This window comes from Hesperophylax consimilis, chromosome 13 (assembly GCF_061612785.1).
Source record: "Hesperophylax consimilis isolate HC1 chromosome 13, BYU_Hcon_1.0, whole genome shotgun sequence".
Taxonomy (NCBI): Eukaryota; Metazoa; Arthropoda; class Insecta; order Trichoptera; family Limnephilidae; genus Hesperophylax; species Hesperophylax consimilis.
This window is the reverse complement of record NC_142848.1, coordinates 32597453-32611928: the sequence shown is the minus strand read 5'-3', so window position 1 is coordinate 32611928 and position 14476 is coordinate 32597453. Positions and strand designations below refer to the sequence as shown.

Here is a 14476-nt window from a genome sequence, read left to right as displayed (position 1 = left end):
TGAACGAGTACCATTCCGGAGAAAAGCTATGATGATTAGTTAGGACGGGTTGTTTCACAGAATTTGAACAATTCATCAATTTTCAAAGCTTATTTTCAAGTTCTGTGAAGGTTCTATTCAAGTTCTGTTGTTATTTCAGTTTTTTTAAACAACTAGCCAATAATGATATAATAACAGAACTTGAAAATCTACTTCGAAAGTTTAGTTGGATAAATATCTCGGGAGGTTCCCATCTTTAAAATTAAAATTAAAAGACTAGGAAGCTTAATATATATTTTTAAAAAATTATAAAATTCATTTTTCTAATTGAAAAAAAATATACCTACCTACCTATATAATCAAAGCTACCTACATGCAGGAAAGTTAAATGATTGTCAAATGTCAAATTTTATCTTATAAAATAAATTGTCAAGAAGAAATTGTACTGACCTTCCATTATTTTCGTCCGATGAGATAACATCTATGAAACACGCAGTAATTAAAAAAGCGAACAAAACCCGTGCCATTTTTCACTCATAAAATCAAAAAACAAAAATCCACTTTTCCGGATTGATTTCTAAAACACTTTTGAATGACATTGATTGCACTTGAATAACAAAGTTATTGCTTATTATCGATATTACTAACTAATATGTTAAACATCCCCCAGATCGATTGATATCCTGACCTTTTCGCTTGAATACGATAACTGGTAGTGAAGGAATAAGGAATGTATAATATTATAAATTGACTATCAACCACGCTGAATGAAACGTCTGTGTATTAAATACTTGGTAAAATAACGGTTCTCTACAAGAATAATTTATGCTTTATTTACATTGCATGAATCACTTCAAATGCTTATCTGCGTTGATTTTTTATTTTATTTATTTTCCATTTGCAAAATGACAAAAATGATACACTTTCGATTTCGCGCCATTTTCAAAAGAACAAAACGAAAATAATATATTTTTAAATATAAATAAAAGGCTTGTGAGTATTTATTTCGAAAACACCCAGCGTAATTCACTATTAGCTTAAAATTAATTATTACGTGATTAGAAAATTACGGATAGTATTCTAGTTAAAGATGTCAATATATACAAAAATGTAAACATGAGAACGGTAAATTAATTTTAGGTCATAAGGTCATGGGCCCCGAAACGAGAGACTAGATTCAATACGAAAGTAGGACAATCAAATTGGTCACAAATCATTGGTTTTAGCGGAAAAATATTTCAAACATAAAAATAACTTCTTTCTTCATTACAAAACACGGGAATCGAAAATGAAGATGAATGAAAACGAAATGTAGAGTAAATTTATGTTTTCTACAACTTTTTTCTTCATTTTTTCATGCTCGATCGTAAGGCTCATATTAGTCAGACACAATTTTTAGTTTATTTGGGTGAATGCGTTGATATAGCTACTCGTAAAAACAAAGCCCAGTATTGCCACAAATTGATTTTAATGTTATCCAACAGTGTTTTTTAATGTTATTCAAACATATTTTTTAATGTTATCCAACCATTATTTCCCCGCAGAGGGAGGTAAAGAGGATATAGCGCCCAACAACTTTGTATTGCCGCACACTCCTTGCTTCAATCTCATTCATACATAGTTTCAAACATATTCTTCTGTTATTCGGACTCTTGACGTGACATTTCTTCTTCGATAATAATTTCATCCATCACTCACTTTCGTGTTATTTATTCACCTCACAATCCTATCTTCGTTTGTCCGCACTACTAGACGTCATCCAAACCATCAAAGTGCGCTGTAAAAGTATGAAATCAGAACGATATTTTAATTTATTTAGGTAATTGTTTACCCATTTGGCGCACTTTTACACACGGAAATTTGTTACAATGGAAATTTCTTTAAGTATAAAAAATTACTAAAATGAACTACTGCATACACAAAATAGGTTATTGCGTACTTAGTTTGGGGTAATTAATTTGAAACGAAACTTTTGGAAATGTCAACCCATACTAAAAAAAATCCAAAATGATGGCAAGGGGGTCGTTTTATAAATGAGATTTTGAACTTTAAATGTAAATGTAATTTTAATCCATTTTCCCATCTCTCCTGACGTAAACAATTATTTCATATGGAAATTAAATTGTCTTAGTCTAATTTCCATAACCTGTTCCTATTAAAAGTGCGGCGGATAGATTAATATTTATCTTTATTTATTAAATTATGCTGTGTTAAAAACTTACCTTATGCTGTGTGTTTAACATGAAACTTAAATGTTAAATTGATAATAAAATAAAACTGATCCTACTTATTAAAATATTTTTCGTAAATTCGTGTTGATTCCATAGGGCAACACTGCATTGTGTTTTGCTAGTAAATTGTCAAAATTATTTTCAAAATAAGCCTTGGTTATTTCAACGTCTTTTGATATTATTATAGATTTTTATGAATATGTTGTTAATTGCTTTACATTATTATTAGTCAAGTATTCGAAGAAGGAACTTGCAATTTATAAGATAATAATTTGGTGACCAGAAATTCATTATGTTTACTCTGCGGGGCATATTCCCGGCTCCTCGTAAGTAATTCCATTGATTTAATATTGTTAAATGTGTTCGTTCTTTAAACGCTGATTGCTCATTTCTTTTGCGGTATCTAAAATGAAAATTTTATTTCTATGTTTCAGAGAAAGAATCGAAGAAAAACTTCATAAAAGAAAATGTCAGACAATTACGAAATATGCAAAATAACCGACAACCCGTGAACAATAACACCAAAGTAGTTCAAGTTAAAAAAGAGAAAGCTCCTGCGAAGGTGTCAACGTCCGCCAATCGCAACACTAGCGAATCGATTCATAAAACCTACAAATCCTCTTCTAAAGGTTCTATTGCCCAAACTGCACCCATGTCCCAAACTAGTTCCAATAGGGTACACTACGCCCAGGCCGCCCCTAAGGCGCCGGAAACGCCGCTAATTCGCAAAGCAGACATGAATGAATTTCTCAGAAGGAAAAAAGTCCGTGATACTAAATCAATTCCAATCCCAACTGAATATTTCGTACAATCCACAGATAATCTCTCAAATCACAAAGATGTGGGCTGCCAGTATATAGACCCTGATGCGACGCATTTCTTCGCCGACGGTACCAAACTACGAGTAATTTACCCGTCAAAAAAAGTACTAGACAATTTAGAAAAAAATAGTAAGGAAAGGGCAAGCAACAGGCCGAGTAATCAAGACATGGGCGACACTGGTAAAATTGGGGGGCCTATTGTTGTCGACAGGAATTCCAAATTGGGGTTGAGAAAGAAAGAGCCACCCATTTCGGCAACAAAGGTGGTTCAGAGTAGGTACTTATCCAATTGCAACTTGAATGGCCAGCAAGATCAATCGGAGGACACCCAGCGCAGCACATTCAGTTTAAATTCACCCAGAAAACTTGATTCTACTACAAACAGCATGGAAGAACGGAACCCGCTCCTCCCTCCGCCTAGTGAGTATAGACTTTGGTTCTCCTTGTAAATATTATATTATATTTTAGAACTCTCAGAGGACATTCAGTTCATAAAGGCTTTAAAGTCAAAGTGCATTTCCCTAGAAAAGAAGAACCTTTATAGCCTATAAGGATTGCACTCTCTTGCTACACCTGTGTAAATAAAGTAATGAGACTGGTAGCGTAGTGTTCTATGAAGCAACACTAGTGACATGCTGTTTGGGGGGAGGAATGCCAACATCTGATGCGCCTTCAGTGCAAGTTTGAGTCACTTGGTAGACTACAGCGATTGTTTCCGTAAACCTGTTTTTTCTAGCGTGTTCTGAAAATTTGTTACAACAATATCGATCAACGATGCGCTATTAAGTTTTGTTTCAGACTTAGGCACAATGCAATAGAAACTTTTGCAAAACTTCGACTTGCCTATGAAGACTGTTTTGTCAAGGACCCAGATTTTCAGGTGGTGGAATGGATGAACTTCGTAACGGAAGACCTTCAACTGCAAAAATTGATGACAATTTCCTGAGTATCCGGGATCTTGTGCGTTCTGGTGTCGGTTGACAGTCAGATTGATCAGAGAAGAGTTGAATTGACTCACAAGTTTTAAGTTTTGCAAATGTTTCTGTTGGTCATTCTACTCCGTTGGCAGAGCCAATGCATAGCAATGTGGAGAAATTGTCAACTATTGTGACGTTATCTCATTCTAAATCGTGTGAAATATAATTCACATTATCTGAAAAAAAAAGTTGACTGAAGTTCCTCATTTGTCATCTTAAATTTTATTCCTTGTTTTGTTTCTTAATAAAATGTTTCAGGTTATCAGAAGGGAGTGGTGCCCAAATACATCAAGGAGTTAAAGCAGAAGGAGCAGACGCGGGAGCGTCAGGAGCTGGACGACTTTGGGGAGGTGGACGTCCATTGTCCGGCGGGACACATCGCCCTGCCCGAGAGTGAGAGGATCGAGACCCTCAAAATACTCAGAGAAAGTAAGCACTAAACCCTTTTTAATCTTTCCTTGCACGCGCAAGCAAGTTGTACATGGCAAAGCACGGGCTTTCAACTGACTTGACATGTCTCTAATTAATACAATAACTCTGTAAATATATTAAACACAGAGTTTATATTTTAATAACCCTCCGTAATACATTAATGTATTGGATAAAATAATTGACTGAGCGCAGCGATATCCTGTTTTAATTCAACCTCCGCTGCATGCACTTTATTGACTAGGTGGCTTACTTTGACTGAGCCATAAATAAACCGCTCACTAGATTAATATCTTCGGGCTTTTTGTATGAATCAAATTGGTCATAAAAAACCATAGATATGCCAATACATAGACAATACAGTTCTCATTTGGAGCCTACTTATTATACTATACACCAATGAAAAACTCTGAAAGTTTATTCCATAGACTTTCAGAGTTTTTCATTTGTGAATTTAGTTCGGCAATCATATGACATCACAACATTTCGTTTCGATCGGAGTTATACCCCCCTGGACTGAGCTTTTCAATATTATCTGACTAGATTAGTTGACTGATTTGCATTTTCGAAAATCTGCTGCATCCACTTTGTTGTTCCAACTAGTATTACTTTGACCAGATGGCTAAATTTGACTGAGCTTTTCAAAATTATGAAGAAGAAAGTTTTAAAAACGAATTGTCATTGAGATAGTGACGTTTCTTTGTAAAATTTGTTAAATCCTTTATTTAAAATAAACAAATGTTGCATAAAATGTTATGTGGTTTATAATTGCGATGTTAAGTATTTAATCTACCAACAAATCTTATGATTTCAAAGGAAACTTTGGTTTTGATTTACCAAATAAGATTAAATTAGTAGAAACATACTTTTTTGGAAGCGAGCTTTATTTTTCACAGAACTACTAGTTTTACAATAATGTATGTAAGTGTTTGTCAAATGCAACAGAAAAAAATGTGTTGTCAAAAATTGTAAAAAATTAGTCAATATGTATGTGCACACATTATGTAAACAATACAATTAATTACATATAATGATTTTGACCCTAAATCTGTAATGTTATAAAAAATTGTATAAATTGAATAAATAAATATGTATACTAGCTTGGCGAGTGTTGCGGTGGATTCCCAGCTTACTTGGGGCCGGTCAGCTAAACTTCTTTCCAATGGAATTTCTGCTGGTATTCTGGTATTAGACAGCCGGCTCGACTGCAATCTTTCTATAAATGCTATCAGGCCTTAATTACTTGCAATTTATAAAGGCATTCTTCATACACAGGGTTTTCCAATTAGAGGTGTTATTTTGATATTCAATTGTAAGAGATCAATGGTTTCGTTGCTTGTGTGGCACGTAGCCCCGTCTTGTTGAAAGTAATAGTTGTCCAGATCAATACCATCCAATTCCGGCCATAAAAAATCATTAATCATCTCTCGATAGCGCAATCCATTCACCGTAACTGTTGCTCCAGCCTCATTTTCGAAAAAGTAAGGTTCAATGACTCCGCCGGACCATAAACCGCACCAAACAGTCACACGTTGAGGATAGAGAGGCTTTTCAACAATAATTCTTGGGTTTTCCGAGCCCCAGAAGCGATAATTTTGCTTGTTGACGAAGCCACCGAGGTGGAAATGGGCCTCATCACTCAAGATGATTTGCATTTGATTCACTCAAGTGAATTTTAATAATTTCAATGCATTGTTGAAGCGTGTATCGTTCCATTTTTATTAATGGCGTAGTTTCTACTTGTCAAATGTCAAAAAATGACAGCTTCAAAAGTAACATCTACCGAAATAGCGGGCTATCCAAAATAACACCTCTTATTGGAAAACCCTGTATAATTAACATTTTTTCTTTTCCAGAATTCACAGACTTAATCAACGAGCTGAACAAGATGCCCGTTAGAACGGATACGCTCCGAATGAGGAACCGGAAGATGGTGCTGGACAAGGAATTGGCCAAACTGGAGGAGGGGATCAAAGTGTTCTCCCGACCTCGCGTATACGTCAACATCGACGTGTGACATTTCGGGAACAGTCATTTAATTAATGCCTTTTCTACGTCACAAACATTCCCATGCTTGCTTGTCTCATAAGTTTAAATTGACAAATAATACAATTTAAACTACGATGTACTGCTACAAGCACAATATCATATTATTTTTATATTAATAGTTACGAAATTATTGATCTCGAATTTTTACTAGTCCGATTAATTAGATTATTATTTTTGATAACCAAATATTAGTGCTGTAATTTAATTTATCCTACAATAATTAATAATACAGTATTTTCTCATTGTCCTTAGAAGTTAGGATCCTGCAATGCTGCAAGGATTGAGATAATGTTTCCAAAAGCTAATATAAAATTATTTGGTTTAGTGTAATAACACCTATTGCAGAAATTAAAAATTTATAGTTGAAATGATATATAATATACATGCATAATAAAATACTCAGTAAATGTACAGGACAAACCTTTATGAAACTTCTACTTGCATATATGTGACCCCAGATATTTCATTAAAACACATACATTGTGTTAAAACGTGCCGCTTGATGGAATAGATAGCGTTAAAAGGCCAGCGTTATAAAGGTTAAAATGTACTTATCATAGAATTTGTTATCTCTTTCTTTCAAGGTCTTTTCTCACTGATTCCCCTTAATGAAGTCTTAATCCTCTTTTTGTAGTATTCAGTTCAAGAAGCCTATGCTGCCAATTAAAGAAATCTCATTTAAGGCGATGCCATACGTAGTAATGCAAAATCATGTGTTTTTGGTTTGAAAATTTGATCGCCTAGAAATGTTTCAGATGCTTTAATTAAATACTGCGAGTAGAATACATCTTGGCCTTTGAAATAATCGAGTATTTTTTAGATAAGTCTTTTTATAAGCCCAGAAAAAATAGTGTAAAGGCCTATGTAAACTGCTTTAAAGTTCAAAATCTCCTACTTACGAACCCATTTTCGGTTATGATTTTATTGTATTAAGTTATTAAGAAAATTAAGTTATTTATAAAATGATCGAAAAAAAATTAAATATTTATGCCTGATCCACAAAATAAAAGGCACTTTTTGGCCATGTTTTTTTCTTGCATAAATCAAAACAGGCGGATGGTGTTAAGCGGGAATTTAAACCTTATCACCATCTACGTAAGGGTTGTTATTGATAGCGGCTCAATTTAAAATATTACACGACGTAGTGCATCGCCTTAATGTTTTTGTTGAGAAATCTGGCTTAGCGGTTTCCAATTTTTTTCATCCTTTGAAACAAGCTTGTTCATTCGGAATCACTTTACAAAAATTTTCTGTTTATTGTTTAGTGTTTTATATTGTTTATTTATTGTATTAGTCTGTTTCAATTATGACTTCTAATCCTTCTCTGACTTCAGTTTGTTTGAAGTTTACAATTTGTTTGATGTTTGACGCAGCATGTTCTAATCACAAGAGATGTATCGCATGCGCAATGCTATTACTAGGAATGCTGACATAGCTATGTGAGCTCTAACAACCTAAATAAAAATTAAAAATGCCAGTTCTTGACTGCGTAACGAGGATTTACTGTTCATGGTTTATTAATTTCCGTATTGTGTACTAGTTCTTCTTGTTGTGTGCGTGAATGTATTGTTGGTGCTTTGTTTGTTTGTATGCGTGTCTGTAGAATTATTTTTTACTTTATTGTCTCTCAATTTGAAAAGTCTGTGATAATCTTATTGAAAAATTTTCCATTGCCTTATGTCGTTGGTCAGAGTACCAATATGATTATGATTAAATATTATGAAATGTAATCTATTTCATGATAACGGTACTATTGTGTAATTTATTTGGATGAAGCCAAAATGATAATAAATATTTTAAAGTTCTGAAGAAATAAATGTTTAATTTTTATAGTCTGGAAACGCAAGCGGAAAACTCAAAATACTCAGGAAATGGAGTCCAGGACGGCAGTCATGGTGACTTATTTTTATCCCCAGAACTATAAATAATAGAAACTGAGAGATATGTCTTTGGCTTAATTCCTTGACTGGAAATTAGTCCCTCTTTGAATAGTAAGACTGACTCATAAATTTGTAAAAAAATTCACTTTGTTTTTAAACACAAATTAGTAAAATGTCCATGGCGTCATTTTGCAGAATTAAGTAAACTTCCTTCTCATAATTACTCTTGTAGATTAAGTATAGTTAAAACTATTAACTTTAAAAAATTTTACCTAAATATATTTTTCGGCGGGCTTCTAAAATACTAAAATCAAGCATTCTTGCTAAGAATGAATACGGTAATGAATATAATGTATATTCCTTCATATATAGGTAACGTATAAAACTATTTTGTACTCTTTATATTTCTGGGATGTGGTTTTGTTCAGAGATGATCCAAATTATGGAGCTATGTTTCAGGATTTTGCGACTAAATGCTTCATTTTCTGTGTACTGCAAATCCATTAATAAATGACAATATCAAATGTGTATTGTTTGAAATAGAGATTTTGTTTCGAAAATCACTCCAAGGTCTCGAATCTCATTTTTACTAACCCCTCAGGCCTCTGGCACATTCTGTCATAATTTGTGTGCATTTCTGCTTTGCAATAAAATCCAAATAAATGGAATATTTCTGAATGTGTCTGAAAACCAAAAACTGTTTTGAAAAGTCGTGATATATGCTTTTAAAATTTAATTATTACATATAATTTTTTTAATTCAAACAAAAGTTTAAAAAATAGCTCAAATTTTTTTCGTCTAAACATTGAAATAGCTCAGAAATAAAACACGTCTAAACATTGCTCAGAAATAGGACAGATTGTTTCACAGAAATTGAACAATTCATCAATTTTTAAGGTTGATAGTTCTGTGAAAGCCTTATCAAGTTCTGTTACTATCCAAATGCTGTGAAACAACTGGCCCATGGTGAAATAATAACAGAACTCGAAATTTGATGAGTTTTTCAAATTCTGTGAAACAACCCATCCTTAGGTCCTACTTACTACAAATCAATTCAAATTGGAATTAGTTTAAAAAATTCAAACTTAATGAAAATGCTTAGAAATTCAAAAATAAAACATTTAGGTAACTACTACTTACCTACCTACTTACTACAAATTAATTCAGATTGGAATTAGTTCCAAAAATTGAAACTAAAAAATCTCACTCAGCTCAAACCTCGGAAATTCAAAAATAAAATATCTAGGTACCTACTGACAACAAATTAATTCAAATTGGAATTGGTTTCAAAAATTCAATTGTCAAGTCAGTTGGTGATATTATGAGTTTTTTTTTTAATTTTAATAGGAAATGAAGGAAAAAAAGAAAGTTTCTGATGGTGACAATTAAAAGATACAATAAATCGAAATTACAACTAAATGATAATATAACCTTAACCACTTATTAATTATGTGCTTCTTGTAGAAAAAGTCATTGTTGAACTATTCATTCCAAATAACGGATTGCATTACTCTTTGTCTAATGGAGAATTCATAGATGTGGGCTACACTGTTCTGCCTGATCATAAAATACTGCGAAAGGTAAACTGACTATTTAACCATCACACAAAATTTCTATAATCATATAAAATACTTATTATGTATGCTGTATATAAAGAAACATCCACATAATATTCTATGATTTAATTTTTGAGGAAAAAGTTTACTACGGCCTTCCAACAAAAAAGTCCTCGACAGACTGGCTGGCTCGCAACGAAATCTTGAGTCGAGTATTTTACGATGGAGGACAATTACTTGCACAATTTGATGAAAATCACATTAATATATTTTATAAGAATGGAAATAAAGCCGTTGACATCAGTTTTTATCCTAGAAAAGGTAACAACTAAATAATATAAAGTACTCTCTCTTTAATATTAATCTTCTAATGTTAACTTGAAAAGTATGTATGTTTTTAATCCTAAGAAATTTTTTTTTTTTTAAATCTGTAGCGTGATTATCCGACAACTGCTATGTCAAATTCAGTAGTTCACCGCATGTATAGACATCCAAATTGATTGACTTGCCCTAGCATGAAATCCGGATATCATTTCGACGAGCTGAAGGCAAACCACGTGACCATATTTTTGGCACCAGGAGAGTTATAATAATCTACAACAGGAGTTCCCAACCCCGTGCCCGCAGGCGCCATGGTGAACGATTCGTATGCGCCACTATTCGACAGTGAAATAATTTTTTCATAAACATTAATTAAAAATGTGAATTATTTTTATTTATTTGTTTTAATTTTTTTGAGTGCCTAGGTTCATTAAATACGTTCGTATGGTTGCGATATTGTATGTATGAGTGGTTCCTTTACTGACAGTAGTCGCAACCTGTCTAGCGGCGAGCCAGACTGCACTCTTCACGCTAGCCTGGAACGGTGAGTTCTATTTGCACATCACTCCTTGTACACGCAGAAAACCCGAAGTGAACGAACGCCACGAACTGAGCCGATGAACGTCAAAGGCGCCAAAACACATGGCACACGACTCTGCCAGCTCTGTCTGTCAGTGAAAGCAATAAGCATGGCCCCGACAGCCAAACTGACAGTAGTCATGTGCTCGTACCATCCCGATCGCTTCGGCGATCATCGGCTTACTTCGGGTTTTCGGCGTGTACAAGGAGTGATGTGCAAATAGCATTCCCCGCCTGGAACCGCATTGTTGTCATTTTGATTGCGATTGCTGCCCCAAGTTTGTCGATTAAAAATAGGTGGTGCCCGCCACCCTACCGATATTTTAGAATGTGCTCTAGAGTACAAAAAGGTTGGGAACTCCTGATCTACAACATCAGTCATACGTTGAATGCCGAAGAGCGCACATTGAAATAGATTTTATTTTCGCCGACTGAATGGTGATATTACAATGCGAGTTGATATTACAATCCCTCCACGCAACATGGTTTGTTCCCCTTTCCCAAGTGGGCTATAGGGCTAGGCCAGCTTGGATGTTTATGGTAGTATGCATTTTTTATTTGAATAAGTTTACAAAATGCAGTCTTCTCCCAAGCGTAAACATGACAGCTTAATATTAAACGAAGAAATGTAAATTTTACAAAACTGTATAGCGGTGTTTGTTTTTATGAATTACCTGTTTTCATTTTGATCATATTTTGTGTGTATGCACTATAATCCGCCACTTTCGCTAATTGGACACTTGCCCGGTTCTTGGGGTGTCGTATTAACGAGAGAGTACTATATTTACATTGTTTTTATGGGTGTACAAATAATAAACTGTATTAATAGCTTCTCTTTACCAACAGATATCATAGTGCGAAGGTTTGTAATATTTGAAGATGGGTCCGATACACCTTTAGGTGTCTTGGATACTTTAGGACGTGGAATTATCTACGATCATATTGCAAACATAAGGTAAAACAACCCAATGTTCAACTCATAGATAATAAAACAATGGAGATGGGCCACGGACCATTTTTAGTGTGAAACCACATGCCCAAAAGTGTTGCCAATATCTTTCACCTCATACCCCACAAATGCCCAACGATCCGGGTGCACATTGATATTTATCAATTCCAATTAAATTTAGAGTTGCTGTTCAATTCGACAATTCAATTTTTATGCTTTTTTTGTTTAATTCTTCAGCAACGTAAACAAAATAAAATAATTATTAAATCCTGTCCAAGTATCTGTCCAAAGTCCTTGGCATTACCCGGCGGGCTATATGTAAATTTTAAAAAATCAGATGTAGACAGTAATTTTCCTCTTATTTTGAAGTAGCTGTACCCCGCCACGCGTTGCTGTAGCTTAGACTGTGCAGATAGATAAACAATTGCGCATGTTGCTTTTACGTCCAACAGTTGAGCGCTGTTTAAAAAAAAACTTTTTTTTCCTGACACATATAATATAGCTATATAAAAACTCATACGTATTCGAATGCAACATTCTGTCAAAATTTCAAAACAATCGATGAAGAACTTTCGGAGAGTCCAGATTTTGAACAAACGAACATTTATATTTTTATTTATACAGATGTCAAGTGTGCAAAATTTCATCAAGAATTATCAAAATTCTGCTGGGATGGGGTAATTTTTAGAAATCTCATGTAGTCATAGACCTTCCTCTAGTTTTGCAGGTCAAGTGTGCAAAATTACATTAATCTCGGAATAAAACTGTAGATTTGTATAAATATCAAATCCGCACCGCCCGCCATAGAAACTTTTCTTTATACATAAAAAATAGATTAATTAATTTTTTTAATCATCCAATACACCACTATACAAGCAAGAGTCCCCTTAAGATGAACTGTACCATGATTACTAAAAAATATGACTACGCAATAATAATGTTTCTTCTCTTTGTTTAGATTTAAGTACAACCAGCTAAACGCAGTTCTGTTAGATTCTTCAGTTGGCCCGCCGCGATGTTGGCGATGGGTAGATCCATTCGAAGACTCGGAATTTGAAAACATAATCACTGATAATTTCATCAGTCCTCCAGACGAAGAGATTGATAATTTAATGAAACAAAACAAAGTGGCTGCTAAGGGTGGGAAAAAGGAGAAACCTGCTGCCGCAGAACCAAAATCCAAAAAGGCGGAAAATAAACCTTCCAAAGGCAAGAATAAAACTTCTGAATCCGTTGCTGAAGTCAAAGAAAGCAGCAGTCACCATTTACTGATAAAAAAAGAGATTTCTGCAACTACAAAAGTTTTTAAGTCTCTTCCTATTAAAACTGTTATCATGAAACTCAGTAAATATTTCACTTTAGTAGTTTGCGATCAAAACAACATTAGTTTGAGATTTCAGTATGATCGGAAGGTGATGAGAATGGAGCTAGGAGTTGTGCTGATCGATGAGTTTATCGAAACGGATCTCATGGACCCTTCTTGCGGAGCTAATGTGTATGAGAAGACTCCAGCCAGGACAGAAAGCATTGCGGCCATTCACAGCAGTCTCACGGGGGCCAGGGAAGCAGAAACCGACCGGGTTAAACGGTGCAAGAGATTGAAACATCTCCAAGGGAAAGACTTGCAAGAAATTTAATATTTAAAATACAAGTTATTGACGAAATTAATTTCATATTGTTACATAAATTAATAAAGATAATGTATTATCTGGAATTTTTTTTGTATACCTACCTTTTTAGATAATAATTTGTATATATTAAGATGTTCCCGCACATTCCAGACTTTTCCCGAACATTCCGGGATGTTCTGGAATGTTGTGGAATGCTCTCCAATACTCTCAAATGTTTTGGACTCTTCTATAAATGTCTAGAGGGCGAAACTTCCTGCCCTTATATCTTCAAAAGCACGCCCTTCAGGTAAAAACGGGAACCTTCTTCATGGATGGGGGATTGAGGGCTACCACACCATATAAATCCCTTGATCGTACCGGGACTGGTTTCAGAGATTTAGCGGCACGCACATTGTACACTTTTATAATGTGTATTGATGATTAAAAAAAAATTCTACTTAGTTAATGAGGAGTAAGTATTTATCAAGTAACAGTTAACACTAGAAATGCTTTCCATGTAGATTTGAACTGAAACTAATGTCACCATTGAACTTTTAGCCCATTTAGCGCACACTCTGTCTCTCTTCGTATATCACGATGCCATTTGAATTTCATAATGCTGATGAATCTATGTAAGAATGCCGCTTCCACTCAATCATACTTCCATCAACAGGATGAAAAAGGGGTAATACATATGGATCAGCACTTTTATGCCGTTCCTGATTGTGGTATGTCATTATGTTATGAAGCTAAATGGAGTGGGGAGGAGAAATATGTCGGAGAAGAAGATTGGGAAGTACCTGGCTGATCAGATCTGGTCAACCAGAATATAAAATCTTTGTTCTATGACATTATTTTATTATTATGGTGTTATTATGAGTATTATTATTTATTGGACAATTTGTATAGCGCCGCTTTTGTGAGATATCACCTCAGGGGCGCTTGCCTCTGCTTGTGTAACATTATCTTTACAGAATAGCGGAACTGCTGCGAACAAACTTACTGTGGTACAATCATTTAATTATCATCAGTTTGACCACAATCATGAACTTAACTGATTCCAAACTGAATGTGTAACCCTCGTCTATCAGTCGA

At 34.4% G+C, this 14476-nt stretch overlaps 2 protein-coding genes across 2 annotated transcripts in view; one reads left to right on the top strand and one right to left on the bottom strand.

Annotated features, from left to right (window-relative positions):
• Window positions 1–1088, bottom strand: part of LOC149418828 (alpha-2-macroglobulin-like) — a 54037-nt gene extending 52949 nt beyond the window's left edge. Inside the window, exon 1 of the mRNA XM_089639019.1 lies at window positions 430–1088. Within this exon, the coding sequence (XP_089495145.1) occupies window positions 430–506 (77 nt within the window). The 5' untranslated portion in view covers window positions 507–1088. The remainder of the gene's footprint in view (window positions 1–429) is intronic.
• A 1260-nt stretch (window positions 1089–2348) lies between these two features.
• On the top strand, window positions 2349–8477 carry LOC149418827 (uncharacterized). The gene is made up of 4 exons (XM_089638680.1): window positions 2349–2536; window positions 2645–3451; window positions 4267–4437; window positions 6294–8477. Exons 1-4 carry the CDS (start codon window positions 2503–2505, stop codon window positions 6452–6454), a joined length of 1173 nt encoding a protein of 390 aa, XP_089494806.1. The 5' UTR covers window positions 2349–2502; the 3' UTR covers window positions 6455–8477.
• Window positions 8478–14476: the final 5999 nt, after the last annotated feature.

What these genes read in the sequence shown, in the direction of transcription:
- LOC149418827 (XM_089638680.1), top strand. Translation starts at nt 2,503, where the DNA reads ATGTTTACTCTGCGGGGCATATTCCCGGCTCCTC. An exon ending in GGGCATATTCCCGGCTCCTC is followed by an intron (nt 2,537 to 2,644) that starts GTAAGTAATTCC and finishes TCTATGTTTCAG; the next exon opens with AGAAAGAATCGAAGAAAAAC. An exon ending in CCTCAAAATACTCAGAGAAA is followed by an intron (nt 4,438 to 6,293) that starts GTAAGCACTAAA and finishes TTTCTTTTCCAG; the next exon opens with AATTCACAGACTTAATCAAC.